The 11632-nt window shown below is 49.7% G+C and overlaps 2 protein-coding genes across 2 annotated transcripts; both read right to left on the bottom strand.

Moving 5' to 3' along the window:
• Positions 1-4332: 4332 nt before the first annotated feature.
• LOC117093588 (PRAME family member 1-like) lies at positions 4333-4980 on the bottom strand (the record flags this gene model as incomplete). Its single annotated transcript, XM_033228892.1, is given in 2 exon segments — positions 4333-4469; positions 4471-4980. Coding segments are annotated over 2 exon segments (573 nt in total), but the record flags the coding sequence as incomplete, so codon positions are not given.
• Positions 4981-8115: 3135 nt separating this feature from the next.
• On the bottom strand, positions 8116-10940 carry PRAMEF12 (PRAME family member 12). The gene is made up of 3 exons (XM_033229365.1): positions 10629-10940; positions 9665-10240; positions 8116-8745 (listed from the first exon to the last, which is right to left on the bottom strand). Exons 1-3 carry the CDS (start codon positions 10913-10915, stop codon positions 8184-8186), a joined length of 1425 nt encoding a protein of 474 aa, XP_033085256.1. The 5' UTR covers positions 10916-10940; the 3' UTR covers positions 8116-8183.
• Positions 10941-11632: the final 692 nt, after the last annotated feature.

Below are 11632 nucleotides of genomic sequence, written 5' to 3' on the forward strand. Positions count from 1 at the left end.
TAGAAACGTACAGGGAAATGAAAGAAAAAAGTTAATATTGTCCAGGCACAGTGGCTCAGCCCATAATCCCAGCACTTGGGAGGCCAAGGAGGTCAGATCACCTGATGTCAGGAGTTCATACCAGCCTGGCCAACATAGTGAAACTCCATCTCTACAAAAATACAAAAATTAGGTTGGCATGGTGGCGGGTGCCTGTAATCCCAGTTACTCAGGAGGCTGAGGCAGGAGAATCACTTGAACCAGGGAGTCGGAGGTTGCAGTGAGCCGAGATTGTGGCATTACACTCCAGCCTGGGCAACAGAGTGAGACTCCATCACAAAACAAAACAAAAACAGTTAATATTTATTAAGTGCACCGGAATCCAAAACAGTAAGAATTCAAGTGCTTTATTTCCTTGGAAAAACTCACCAAGAGCTGTTTAAACAATTATTACCTTCCCCACAGCACAGCACAGAGGAGGCAGCCGGCATCTTCCAGGCCTTGGGGCACTGACCTGCTTCTTTCTGAGTGGGGATCCACTCCCTGCACACTCCCCTTTGTGCTCCTCAGGCCGTGAATATCTCTGAGGCCCATGAATGTGAGGTCTCTGGCTGGTGGCATTCCTTCCTGTTTCTCAGAATTTTCTTTTTTGGTGGGTCTCTGGGCATAAGGCATGTGAGCCTGGGGAGAACAGGCTGGACTCTGCATCAGGTCACAGAGGCCCTGGAGGGGCAGACAGTGGAGCAAGCAGGTAGTGAATTTACCTGGTTTTTACTCAAAGGAGGCCCCTCACCACTGTCTTCCCTGGCACAGTGGCTCCAATAAAAAGAAAAAAGGTGTTAACTCAGCACATTCCCTGGAACAGCAAGCAGAAAATATCCCTCTTGGTATTCATATAAGTATTAGGACTAGTGTTAGTGTTCGTACTTGTATTATATTAGTATTAGTATTAGTATTAGTTGTTAGTATTAGTATTAGTATTAATTGTTAGTGTTAGTATTAGTATTGTTTATCTGAAAACAGAGAGAGAAAAGCTGGTTTCTGTCTCCTTTTGATATCATAACTCAGGGTACCCTGGGGATCTCGAGTGCATGGAGCAGGGAGTCTGAAGGAGTTTGTCCTCTGGGTATGAACCCATGGGAAGTGGAGGTGTATTCCGTGGCCAAACTCACTGGCCTCTTTGCTTAGTGGAGACAGAAGGGCCCGGGACCCACCCCCAAGCCTTTGCTTCCCGGGACCCCTCTCTATCTTTCCATGTGCATGCCTGAGGGGGTTCCTGGTCCTCACCCATCAACATTGGCTCTTCTTGAGATGATGCATCTACTGTACACCTGCAGGTGACCCTGTGTAGAAAGAATTCCAAAAACCCGCGTGGGTCCACATAGAGTGAGGCTGCCTCCAGACAGGTACAGGAACCCCGAGCCTCTTAGCCACTGCCAGAGCCTGAGACTGGGGCACTCACATGGAGACAAATGCATGAGGTTTTAGAAGAGGCTGGGTTGGTGGGAGCAGAGGAGGGCACAGATAGAATACAGGGGTCCGTGGAAGCTTCAGGGCCAGAGGCACTTGGGAGGGAAGAAAGCATCATGGAGAGAAAGGTCAGGGCTCCTTCCATGCCCTGAGGTCACAGCGGGTTTCCCTCTCTCCCAGCTCTCCCTGGGCTCTTGTGTCGGGGAGTCAGGGCTGGCTCAGCTGGGGATCTTTGGTGAGTGGGAAGGAAATAGGGCACTCGGGGTCTCAAGTTCAACTTTTAACATGATCCTCAAATGAGAGGTTTCACCCAGTGGCCTCCTGTCCACAGATCCCATGTCTTCTTGCTGGACTCCTGGGGGAGCTGCCCAGCCAGGGACATGAGATGTTTTACTTTTGTCTGCCAAGTGCAAAGCCATCTTAATCTACGTGAGGCTGGCTCCATACTGAAGGGTTGTGGTCCACAGGACTGGTAGCCCAGCCCACCAGCTTCAGGCCCTCCCTGGCTAGACAGTGGAGCCTGACCAGGGACCCTCACTTTCCCACCTAGGAGTTTGTCTCTCTCCCACCACCACCCATGGCACCCAGGTCACACACACCGAGGAGCATCCAAAGGCCAGCGCTGATCTGTCCTTGGCCCCCTCCCATGCTGGTCAGTGCCCAAAGTCCAGAGGGTTCAAGACAGCAGGAGGACAGGGACTCAGCCCTGCCCCGAGCATGCGCACACCCACCTAGGCTGCAATAGCATCCGGGCTCCACCCCAGTCCCTCTCCAAAATTAGAGCAGGTGCCACGAGAGACCAGGTAGTGGCAGCAGGCACCTCCAGCCGCAGGGGAAGGGGAAACTTCTGGGCCCTCCAGAGCACTGGGGGACGTCAGTTGGTAATTGCAACCTGGGCAGCTTCTGTTGCACCTGTGGAGCTACTGCCCTACCAACTCAGGAGGACCAGGATTCCCTCTTGTCCCAGGCTCCCATCGGCTCCAAAGTGTACGCAGCCTCGGCTGTGCCCTCTCTCTGTGTTTCCCCACAGAGGGGACAGGTGAAATGAATGTTCACAGCAGCTCTGGCCAACGCTGCACAAACAAACCCAATGCTCCTGGATCCGGTTTAACGAGCCCCAACTGCACTCTTTTCAAGAAGACTGCAGGTTAACAGCACGCAGTGAGGAGTGAGGTCGAGGCTTGGCAGAGGCTTCAGACGTGGGAGCGGGTCCCGTTTAGCCATGAGAGGGTATGGGTGACACAATTTGCTGCCTCAGTGACATAGGGCACAGGCCTGGCTCACAACCCTGCCAAGGGGGGTGTCTGTAAGAGTGGATCATGGTTCACAGGCCCAGCAATCGGGAGCATCAGGCTCTGTGGTCACCCCTGTGGTGGGCAGATCTTGGAAACACAGCCTCAGAGGATTTCCACAGAACCTCCCTTTGAGGCCCAGGAACTTGATGCTGTTAGCAGGGCGGGCACAGTGGCCGCATAGCTGGCCAGGTCATTGAACCAGGTGCCATTTCTGCTTCCCAACCAGGCCCCTGGAGCATGGCCCCAGCTCTGCTTTCTGAACCTGGCAACCACACTTCATGTGCAAGCATGGCACCACCCCAAGCCCATCTCCTTGGGGCCACTCTCTGCCCAACCTTTTGTGCCCGACTGAGTTGCTCCCCAAAGGTGAAAAAGTAAGGAAAAAAACAGATGACTTAAGAGAAAAATGGGTGAAGACCACTGGCACACCTGTAATCCCAGCACTTTGGGAGGCCAAGGTTGGCAGATCACTCAAAGCCAGGAACTCGAGACCAGCCTGGTCAACATGGCAAAACCCTGTCTCTACTAAAAGTATGGAGGCCAAAGCGGGCGGATCACAAGGTCAGGAGATCGAGACCATCCTGGCTAACATGGTGAAACCCCGTCTCTACTAAAAATACAAAAAATTAGCCGGGCGTGGTGGCGGGTGCCTGTAATCCCTGCTACTCGGGAGGCTGAGGCAGGAGAATGGTGTGAACCCAGGAGGCGGAGCTTGCAGTGAGCCGAGATGGCACCACTGCACTCTAGCCTGGGCAACAGAGTGAGACTCCGTCTCAAAAAAAAAAAAAAAAAAAAAAATTAGCCAGGCTTAGTGGCATGTGCATGTAGTCCCAGCTACTTGAGTGGTTGAGGTATGAGAATCACTTGAGCCCTGAAGGAAAGGATGGCAGTGAGCCCAGATTGCACCACTGCACACCAGCTGAGGAGACAAAGTGAGACTTTTGTCTCCAAAAATAAAAGAAAAAGAAAAGAACAGGAATTGGTGAGAATTTATCAAAATGATCTAATTTTATATTGTTGTTTTGATGTTCTCAAGCTGAACCTCAATCACAGACAAATTAGTACTGCATTATTTTTCCATCAGTAACTCAGTAACTAGAGATTTCCGATGTATAAATCGCTAAAGCAAGTCAATCAAATACAGAGGACACCAGAAAGTTATCGTTGAGGTTCCCTTTATTTCCGATATTTCTTTGTAACCACTCTTACAGGGATAACATTCTCATCACTGTAGAACTTTAGGTTCTGTCTCTGACTCTGTAGGACACGGGTCCCTGAAGGTCTCAAGACTCCACCTCAACGTTTTTCTCCAGTCTTGCCCCCTGCCGTTATGTTTTTTCCATTGTACTGATGAGCACTTGCCTAAAGCAAAGAGTTCAGTGCTTCCTTTAAGCTGTACATGTGGCCTGGGCAAAGTCGCTCATGCCTGCAATTCCAGCACTTTAGGAAACCGAGGTAGGAGAATCCCATGTGCCCAGCAGTTTGAGACCAGCTGGGGCAACATAGCGAAACCCTGTCTGAAATTTTTTTAATAAAAATTTTAGAATTATTAAAAAAGAAATAAGAAATAAGAAAAATAACTTGCACCTACATACTAGATTTTAGTGTCCAAGTGCCCGGAAGAGAACTTTGGATGGATCTACCCCGCTAGGCACGCCTTCCCTAGCAGCAAAGATGGAGCTCCAGTTCCTCAGACGGTGATGAGCCGCACATAGGGCAGGGAGCCAGGGCCAATGAAGATCCTCCTGGGCTGCCTGACTTCCTTCAGTGTCCGCATCAGCTCAGCCCGAAGTGGGGTGAAGATCTCCCAGTTGACATGAACCAAGGAATTCAAACTCTCGTCAGGGGCGGGATACGTCTCCAGGCTTAACTTGCTCAGCCCACTGGTGTGGCCCAGCAGGTCCTTCAGGGCGTCCATAGACATGACATTTCTGCCAAAGTAGAAGGTGGTGAGCTGGGAACAGTGACTCAGGCCAGGCAGGATGGCACTGAGTTGGGAGTAGTGGATCTGACAGCCCTCCAAGATGAGGGTCTCGAGAGTGGCAGCAACTTTCTCTAGCAGAGCTCCGAGGGCCTCAAGACTGATGCGGGACAGCGGCACGTAGCTGAGATTCAGATGCTTTAGGTAACCGAGGCTTGGATACTGGGAGAGACACTTCACGTCCTCTTCCAATAGGTAGCCACAAGTCAATTCCAAGTTCTCCAAGGGGTTCTGGAGGCACCTATGGAGATCAAGAAGTTAGTTCTGGGCAATGGTACCAGTTAGATGAAGGTGGTGGGGAATAACCTCAAGGGAAATGTCTGCTTCACCCAAACACAAGTTTATTCCCATCACGTGATGATGGACCGCATGCAAGTTGCTGCGTGATGAGGACTCTGATCATTCAGGACAGTCCCATTTTAGCCTCGGCCCTTTCGCCATTTCTTGTGTGATTGATTCAAGGCTGCAAAATCTCTAAAGCCTTTTTTCTTCACTTTTTAGCAGAAAACTTCATCTCTGGGCCACAGGTACCCGGTGGGAGATGTGCACAAAGAACTCAACTCAGCAAGGTCTAGGGACATCAGCTAGGGCTACATGCTGGCAGGGGCTCCCTGACATGCCTGCATCTGCAAAGCAACTATCACTTTTTACCACTCTCATGTCTACTCCCTCACCCTCCATTCAAGAAGCACACATTTCCCATGTCAATTACCTTTCCTGGAGTTCAAAACAACCTTTTACAGACAGGGAATTAGAGACAGAGTCATTCGTGATCACTAAGCTCTTGAGGACAGAGCTTCTACTGTGATATGCACAAGTTTGATGCACTTTTCCTCCTTTAATACCCTCCTCTATTACCTCTTTTACATCATATCAACTTGAAACACAAAGAAATTCACACGTGCACCCTCAGTAGAGCTGAAACCCCCACTTAACTAGCTTGTACATGATGTCCCTCTCTAGCCTCTACCACTTAACTAGCTTGTACATGATGCCCCTCTCTAGCCTCTACCCCACGTGACCCCGCTGCCCACATGGGAGCGATCCTGTGATAGACACTCCAGGACATGGAGCACTGAACAGGACAATGTGTTGGCATTCTGGTGTCCCCTTCACTGTGACGTTGCCACTGACTGGCACACAGTACATGCCTTCCAGTGTTTGCTGTAACAAAACAAGGCTGTGCTGTGGTCTGCAGAGAAAGTGCGCAATCCTTTCTCTCCTGATCAGCTCTTCCAGGTGCCCACTGAAGAAGGTGACCAATTTTATTTTAAGCAGCTGGAGGTGTTCCAGCCTGAGGAACACAGAGCTGAATTTGGCAACTTACTGTCCCTCGAGGTAATTGTCTGATGTGTAATGATGGCACCTGGAGAAAACAAGTTTGCAAATATTCTTTATCTCCTTCAGGTAACAACAAAACTTTCTTATCAGACGTGGCCAGGACATGTTGAGGATTTCCAGCTCCTGAATACTATTCAGGTGGATTAATGTCAATGATTTTCTGAGATATTTAATTGGCGTTAGATAATTCACCAGCTTACTACAGCACAGGTGTACTAAACCTCTCCTTTGGTAAACCCACCGAAAGAGGTATCTCAGGCATTCATCCTGGGGTATTTAAATGTTTTTAAATAAGAGCAATTCTTATTCATTGATCTTTAAAATTCATTTTGAATGTGTCATTTCATTTGAGACTCAAAACCACATTAAGCATTTTTTAAATGTTGCACTACATACTTTAAAGCACCAAATTCCTGTTATATGTTAACATTTCAATTTGAATCTTAAACGTGTTGTATGCAAATCACAAATAAATATTTATTCTCTGTAAACATTTACATAACAGCAGATTTTTGGAGATACCACTCAATATCATCCTGTTTGCATCAATAAATTACAGCAGATGGTCTCAGCTACCAGCAGATGGCACATGAGTCTCATGGATTGGAAGTTTTTCTCTCAGGATCACTAGTGATGAACTCAGTCCTTCCCCACCCACCCCACCCTCTGCTGGCTGCTGAGGCTCTGCTGTTTGGGGGAATCACGATTAAGTAGTGGTGGTGTGTAGCAACTGAGTCCCGTTGCCCGCCCTGGGATCCTACTGCCTCCCCGTTATCAGGAATGGAAGGTGAGATTGAAGGGCGAAGAATGCTGGGACTTCTATTAGGAGGGGGGAAAAGAACAAAATGCATATATTGAGCTCTTACTGTATGCCAGGCCCCGTTCCAAGTCCTGACCATGCCCCATCTCACTGGGTCCTACAATGGTCTCTTAGGATGGTGGGCATCATCATCTTTATTTCACAGGGAAACTGAGCTTCTTGCCTATTTCATGCCCAACAGCACCAGCCCCTGAGTCCTCAGCAGGTTTCTACACTTAGGTGCGTGTTGCATAGGGTCCTTCAGCACAGGTGTGGTCACTAATTACCCGCAGGCACTTGATCGTTATCCACCCTCTGAGGATGTGCGATTCAAATATGATGCACTAGTCTTCCTTGACAGGGAGAAAGGGGAGGTGTTAAAAAAAGGTCTTTCATCGATGTTATAGGTATTATATGCCTACATAATGTAAGCATTTTGCAAAAGGGGATTTGGATGTCTTTATTGGTCACAACTGCTTTAATTCAGCAAGGGCCACTACCCACCGTGAGGACAGGGATGGGTTGGTGATGCCCTGAGGCTCCTGCTCACACAGTGTGGAGCTCCCCTTCCAGGGCAGGGGCCATGTCTTGGGCAGTGAAGTCCTTTCCCAGCACAGGTAACAGTCAGGAACTGAGGGTTCTGGATCCACCCATTAGGAGTGAACAGGGTCTCAGCATCTGGACAGAAGTGAGGGCCCCTGAGAAGAAGGGGTCGCACTCCCGTGGCTGACACTCACTTTCCACTTAGAATGCTCCAGGCCCTGTGTGTGTCTCATGTGTATTAACCCACTAAGTAGTCACAGAGAATAGCAAGAAGGTAACAGATGCCCAGAGAGAAGTAAAGAAAAGGAGGGAATTGATCCAAATGATCAAATTCCATTTTGATGGCTTGATTTCCAGGAGCTGAAACTCTTTTGTCACAGACAAATCAGTGCCTCCTTTCCCCCATCAGTAACTTGAGACTCCTTAGGTTTACATTGTTAAGCCAGGTGAAGCAATCATGGAGGACACCAGACAGTTTCCATTCAGTTTCCCTTTCTTTCTGACTGATTCTTTACAACCATCCATGCAGAGGTAACTCAATCATGTGTCTCTCCTACCTGACTTTCACTCTAGCAGTTCAGATTCCCATTTCTGTTTCTCTGGGACACAGATCTCTAAAGATTCCATCAACTCCAACTCAACTTTTCCCCCAGTCCCACCACTTCTGCATCCATGGTGGGTCTATACTCCCTTTAACATACACTCATGGCCTAGGTTTCAGTTCCCAAATGACCAGAAGAAAGCTCTAAATACATCCACCCTGATGGACAGGCATTCAGCAGAGGCAGTAACTGGGCTCCAGGTCATAGGAGGCCCTGACGCCACAGCGAGGGCAGCGGACAGTGCTGAACGCAATGATCTTGGGCTGCCTTAAGTCCCTCAGTGTCTTCATCAGCTCAGCCCCAAGTTGAGCAAATCTCCCCCAGCAGAGAGCACCCTGGGCATCATAACTCTCCAGAGGGGCAGGATACAGCTCCAGGCTCAGCTTGCTCAGCCCGATGGTGTGGCGCAGCAGATTCTCCAGGGCGGCCACGGAGATGAGGTTCCCACAGAAGCTCAAGGTGCTGAGCTGGGAGCAGCGGCTCAGGGCAGGCAGGATGACGCTGAGTTGGGAGTCTGTGATCCCACAGTCCTCTAAGTCCAGGGTCTGCAGGGTGGCCTCAACTTGCTCTAGCAGAACGGCGAGGGGCTCAGGGCTGAAATGGGTCAGTGTGGTGTCCCTCAGGTCCAGCTCCTTTAGCTGACGGATGCTTGGGCACCAGGAGAGATGCTTCAAGTCCGACTCTGACAGCAGGCAGTCGGTCATGACGACTGTCTCCAAGGGGGCCTGGAGACACCTGGGAGAGAACAAGGAGATAGGGGAGAGTGGTGGGAAGACCTCAGGGTGAGAGATGACACTCTCCACTACCCAAGGCTGCTCTGCTCATCTGAGGATAGTCAGCACCTGGGGTGTGGGAATGGAGACTCTGCTCCTTCAGGACAGTCCCAGTGGAGGCTCAGTCCTTCACCATCACTCAGGTGACTGGGTCAAGCCCATGAACTCTAAGGCTCCCTTTCTTCATCTGTCAGGCAGAAAACCACATCTCCGGGACACAGGAGCACCATGGAGACACAGACATAAAGAACAACCCAGCGGGATCCTGCAACATCAGCTGGGGTGGCCAGGCTGCAGGAGTCCCTAACACGCCTGTATTGTCAGCAAACCATCTATCCTTTCTCCCTTCTTCACTCCTGCTCCCTCACCTTCTGTTCCATCGTCATGTATTTCCCATACGTTAATTACCTGACTTGGAGCTCAAAACATTTTACTGACAGAAGGAGAGACAGGATTTTGCCTGTTCACTAGGCAGGTGAGGACAGACCTTATATTTTAAAATAGAGGGGTGTGATAGGCTTTCTATTCCTTAGTGCCCTCTTCAAACTCCCTATTTCCCATCATCTTCACTTAGACACACATCCTGGGGAGGAATTCACAAAGGCACCCTCACTAGATCTGAACCCTGCAGTTGCTAGCATCCTAGCACGGCAGCCTGTCTATAGCATCTAGCCCAGGAGATCCCTCTGGCTTATTGGGATGGTTGTGGGATACCCATTTTAGGACAGAGCTGCCAATAGCACAATGCGTGGACATTCTAGTGTCCCCTTCACTGTTACCTCGTCACAAGCTGGCTCACAGTAGATATCCCCCTGGTGTTTACTGTAACAGAGAAAGGCTTTTGCTGTGGTCTGCACAGAAAACTCACCATCCTTCCTCACCTGAGCAGCTGGTCCAGGTGGCCTTCAAGGAAAGAGACAGAGTGCATGTAAAGCTTCTGGAAGTAGTCCAGTTTGAGGAACTGAGAGGTGAACTGGTTGACAATCTGCTCCTTCTTGTCTAGGGGAATGCAGGCAGAGACATGGATGTTGAAGAGAACAAGTTTGCGGAGATTCCTCATCTGGCCCAGGTAAGGGGTGAACCTTATAAGAATGAACAGCTCCCAGGGGCAGCACACTTCCACCTCCTGGATACAGTCTAGTTCCACCATGTTCAGGACCTCTATGATACTGTGGATGGGCATTCCAAACATCTGCAGCTCCTTGCAACACACATGCAGTAAGCCTTTTCTCTGCTTGCCCCACTCTAAGAGGCGGGTGAGGCATTCATCCAGCATCCCATTCTTGAAGCAAAGGTCTAGGGTCACCATCAAAGGCTGTTGCCCACCCAGCCTTAGACAGTTCTCTGCTGTTTTTCTCTTACTCAGGGCCTCTGGGGAGGGTGCAGAAGCTCCAGACCATATGCCCCAGAAGTTCTCATCCACATCCCGCAAGTCCAGCACTTGCAGTTTCCACTGCCTGTGGGTAAAAGAGAAGAGAGGCTCCAAATTTACTCAAAGATTTGAGCTTTTATCCACATCCCAGACATCAGTGACTCCCCTCTCTGCTTCTTCTCCCACTCTCTGTCTTTTCTCCATCCCTCTTTCTCCTTGAAACCTGCCTGGTCCCCACTGCTAGTGTCTTCAATTGCCACTGGGAGGAGGCAGGTTCCTGATCCTTCAGTGGGCCCTGCATGGTGAGCAGTGTTTTCCCAGAGGAGCTGGACAATGGCCAAGGCCTCTCTGAGCTTCCTCCCCAGCCGCATCAGAAGCCTCTGGGCCACTCTAGGGCCTCCCACTCCTTCTGATCCAGCCAACCCTACCCTGGATATCTGGGTCCTCCCCACCTGGCCAGCTGGGTCACTCACCTGGGGCGAACCTTCTGGGCAAGCAGTGCATCAAGCCCCTCCAGCACAGCTTGAAAGGTCTCCAGTTGACGCGACTTCATCAGGGACCCTAGAGGAAGGCAGGGGAAGGGCCAGGCCTGCACCATAGTTTTCAGGGCCTCGCAGCATCTCCTGGTAAAGGCCTCTATGAACAGTGAGGGAAAGAGCTCCCTGGGCAGCTCCTCCAGGGTGGGGATGGCCAAGGCTCCGTCCCTCAGCAGACTCTGCTCAGCCAGCTCCAGGAGTCTGGGTGGGGCCTGGAGGCTCATGCTGATGAATCTGCGTGGAAAAATTTCAGAGAAAGAACATGATTTTTATGGCAAATCACATTACTTCATCATCTCCTAGTGCCAATGCCATTGCTCTGGTAGAGGTGGAAAGGTAATTAGTTCACCCTAGTTCCACTCTGAACTTTCTAGACACAAATCCGTAATTCTGCTCCTGCTGGTACCATGAAGATTGTCTTCCAAACAATGAGGAGGGAGCAAGGTGACCACTGGCCCATTCATTTTCAACCATTGCTGCACTAAGTCTCAGTAACACTGGGAAGCGTTGCTGAGGATCCTGAAAGCTAAGCTCCACCTTTTTGAGAAAATGTTTCTTGTCACTTACCACCCTAAAACAATGGAATGAGAATGTCCTGTGGCCCTACACAGCCTACATTCTCAGTTCCCACAATTAACATGCTTGCAGAAGACTAAAGGGACTCCTTGGAATCAGTGCCATTATTTTTTATTTTGAAAAATTGTAACAAGAAATTGTGAAAACCCCATGACAGTATTCTAGAGCCTGTGGAAGTTTGGGATAAAAACTTTAACTCTCAGATGAAGGTTCCAATGTTGAACTCTTACACAGACCCACAATGACCCACTTTGGGATGGAATCTAGGGGAAAAAAATTGATCCCATGTTCAGAACAAAGACTCCACTCTTGAGAATGGTCTGTGGAATATTTAAGGTTTTAGTAAAAATGAGAGCCTAACATGT

Source organism: Trachypithecus francoisi, unplaced genomic scaffold, assembly GCF_009764315.1.
Source record: "Trachypithecus francoisi isolate TF-2019V2 unplaced genomic scaffold, Tfra_2.0 Lachesis_group12, whole genome shotgun sequence".
NCBI lineage: Eukaryota > Metazoa > Chordata > Mammalia > Primates > Cercopithecidae > Trachypithecus > Trachypithecus francoisi.

What these genes read in the sequence shown, in the direction of transcription:
- PRAMEF12 (XM_033229365.1), bottom strand. Translation starts at nt 10,915, where the DNA reads ATGAGCCTCCAGGCCCCACCCAGACTCCTGGAGCTGGCTGAGCAGAGT. An exon ending in GCCCAGAAGGTTCGCCCCAG is followed by an intron (nt 10,241 to 10,628) that starts GTGAGTGACCCA and finishes TTTTACCCACAG; the next exon opens with GCAGTGGAAACTGCAAGTGC. An exon ending in CACCTGGACCAGCTGCTCAG is followed by an intron (nt 8,746 to 9,664) that starts GTGAGGAAGGAT and finishes GTTCTCTCCCAG; the next exon opens with GTGTCTCCAGGCCCCCTTGG.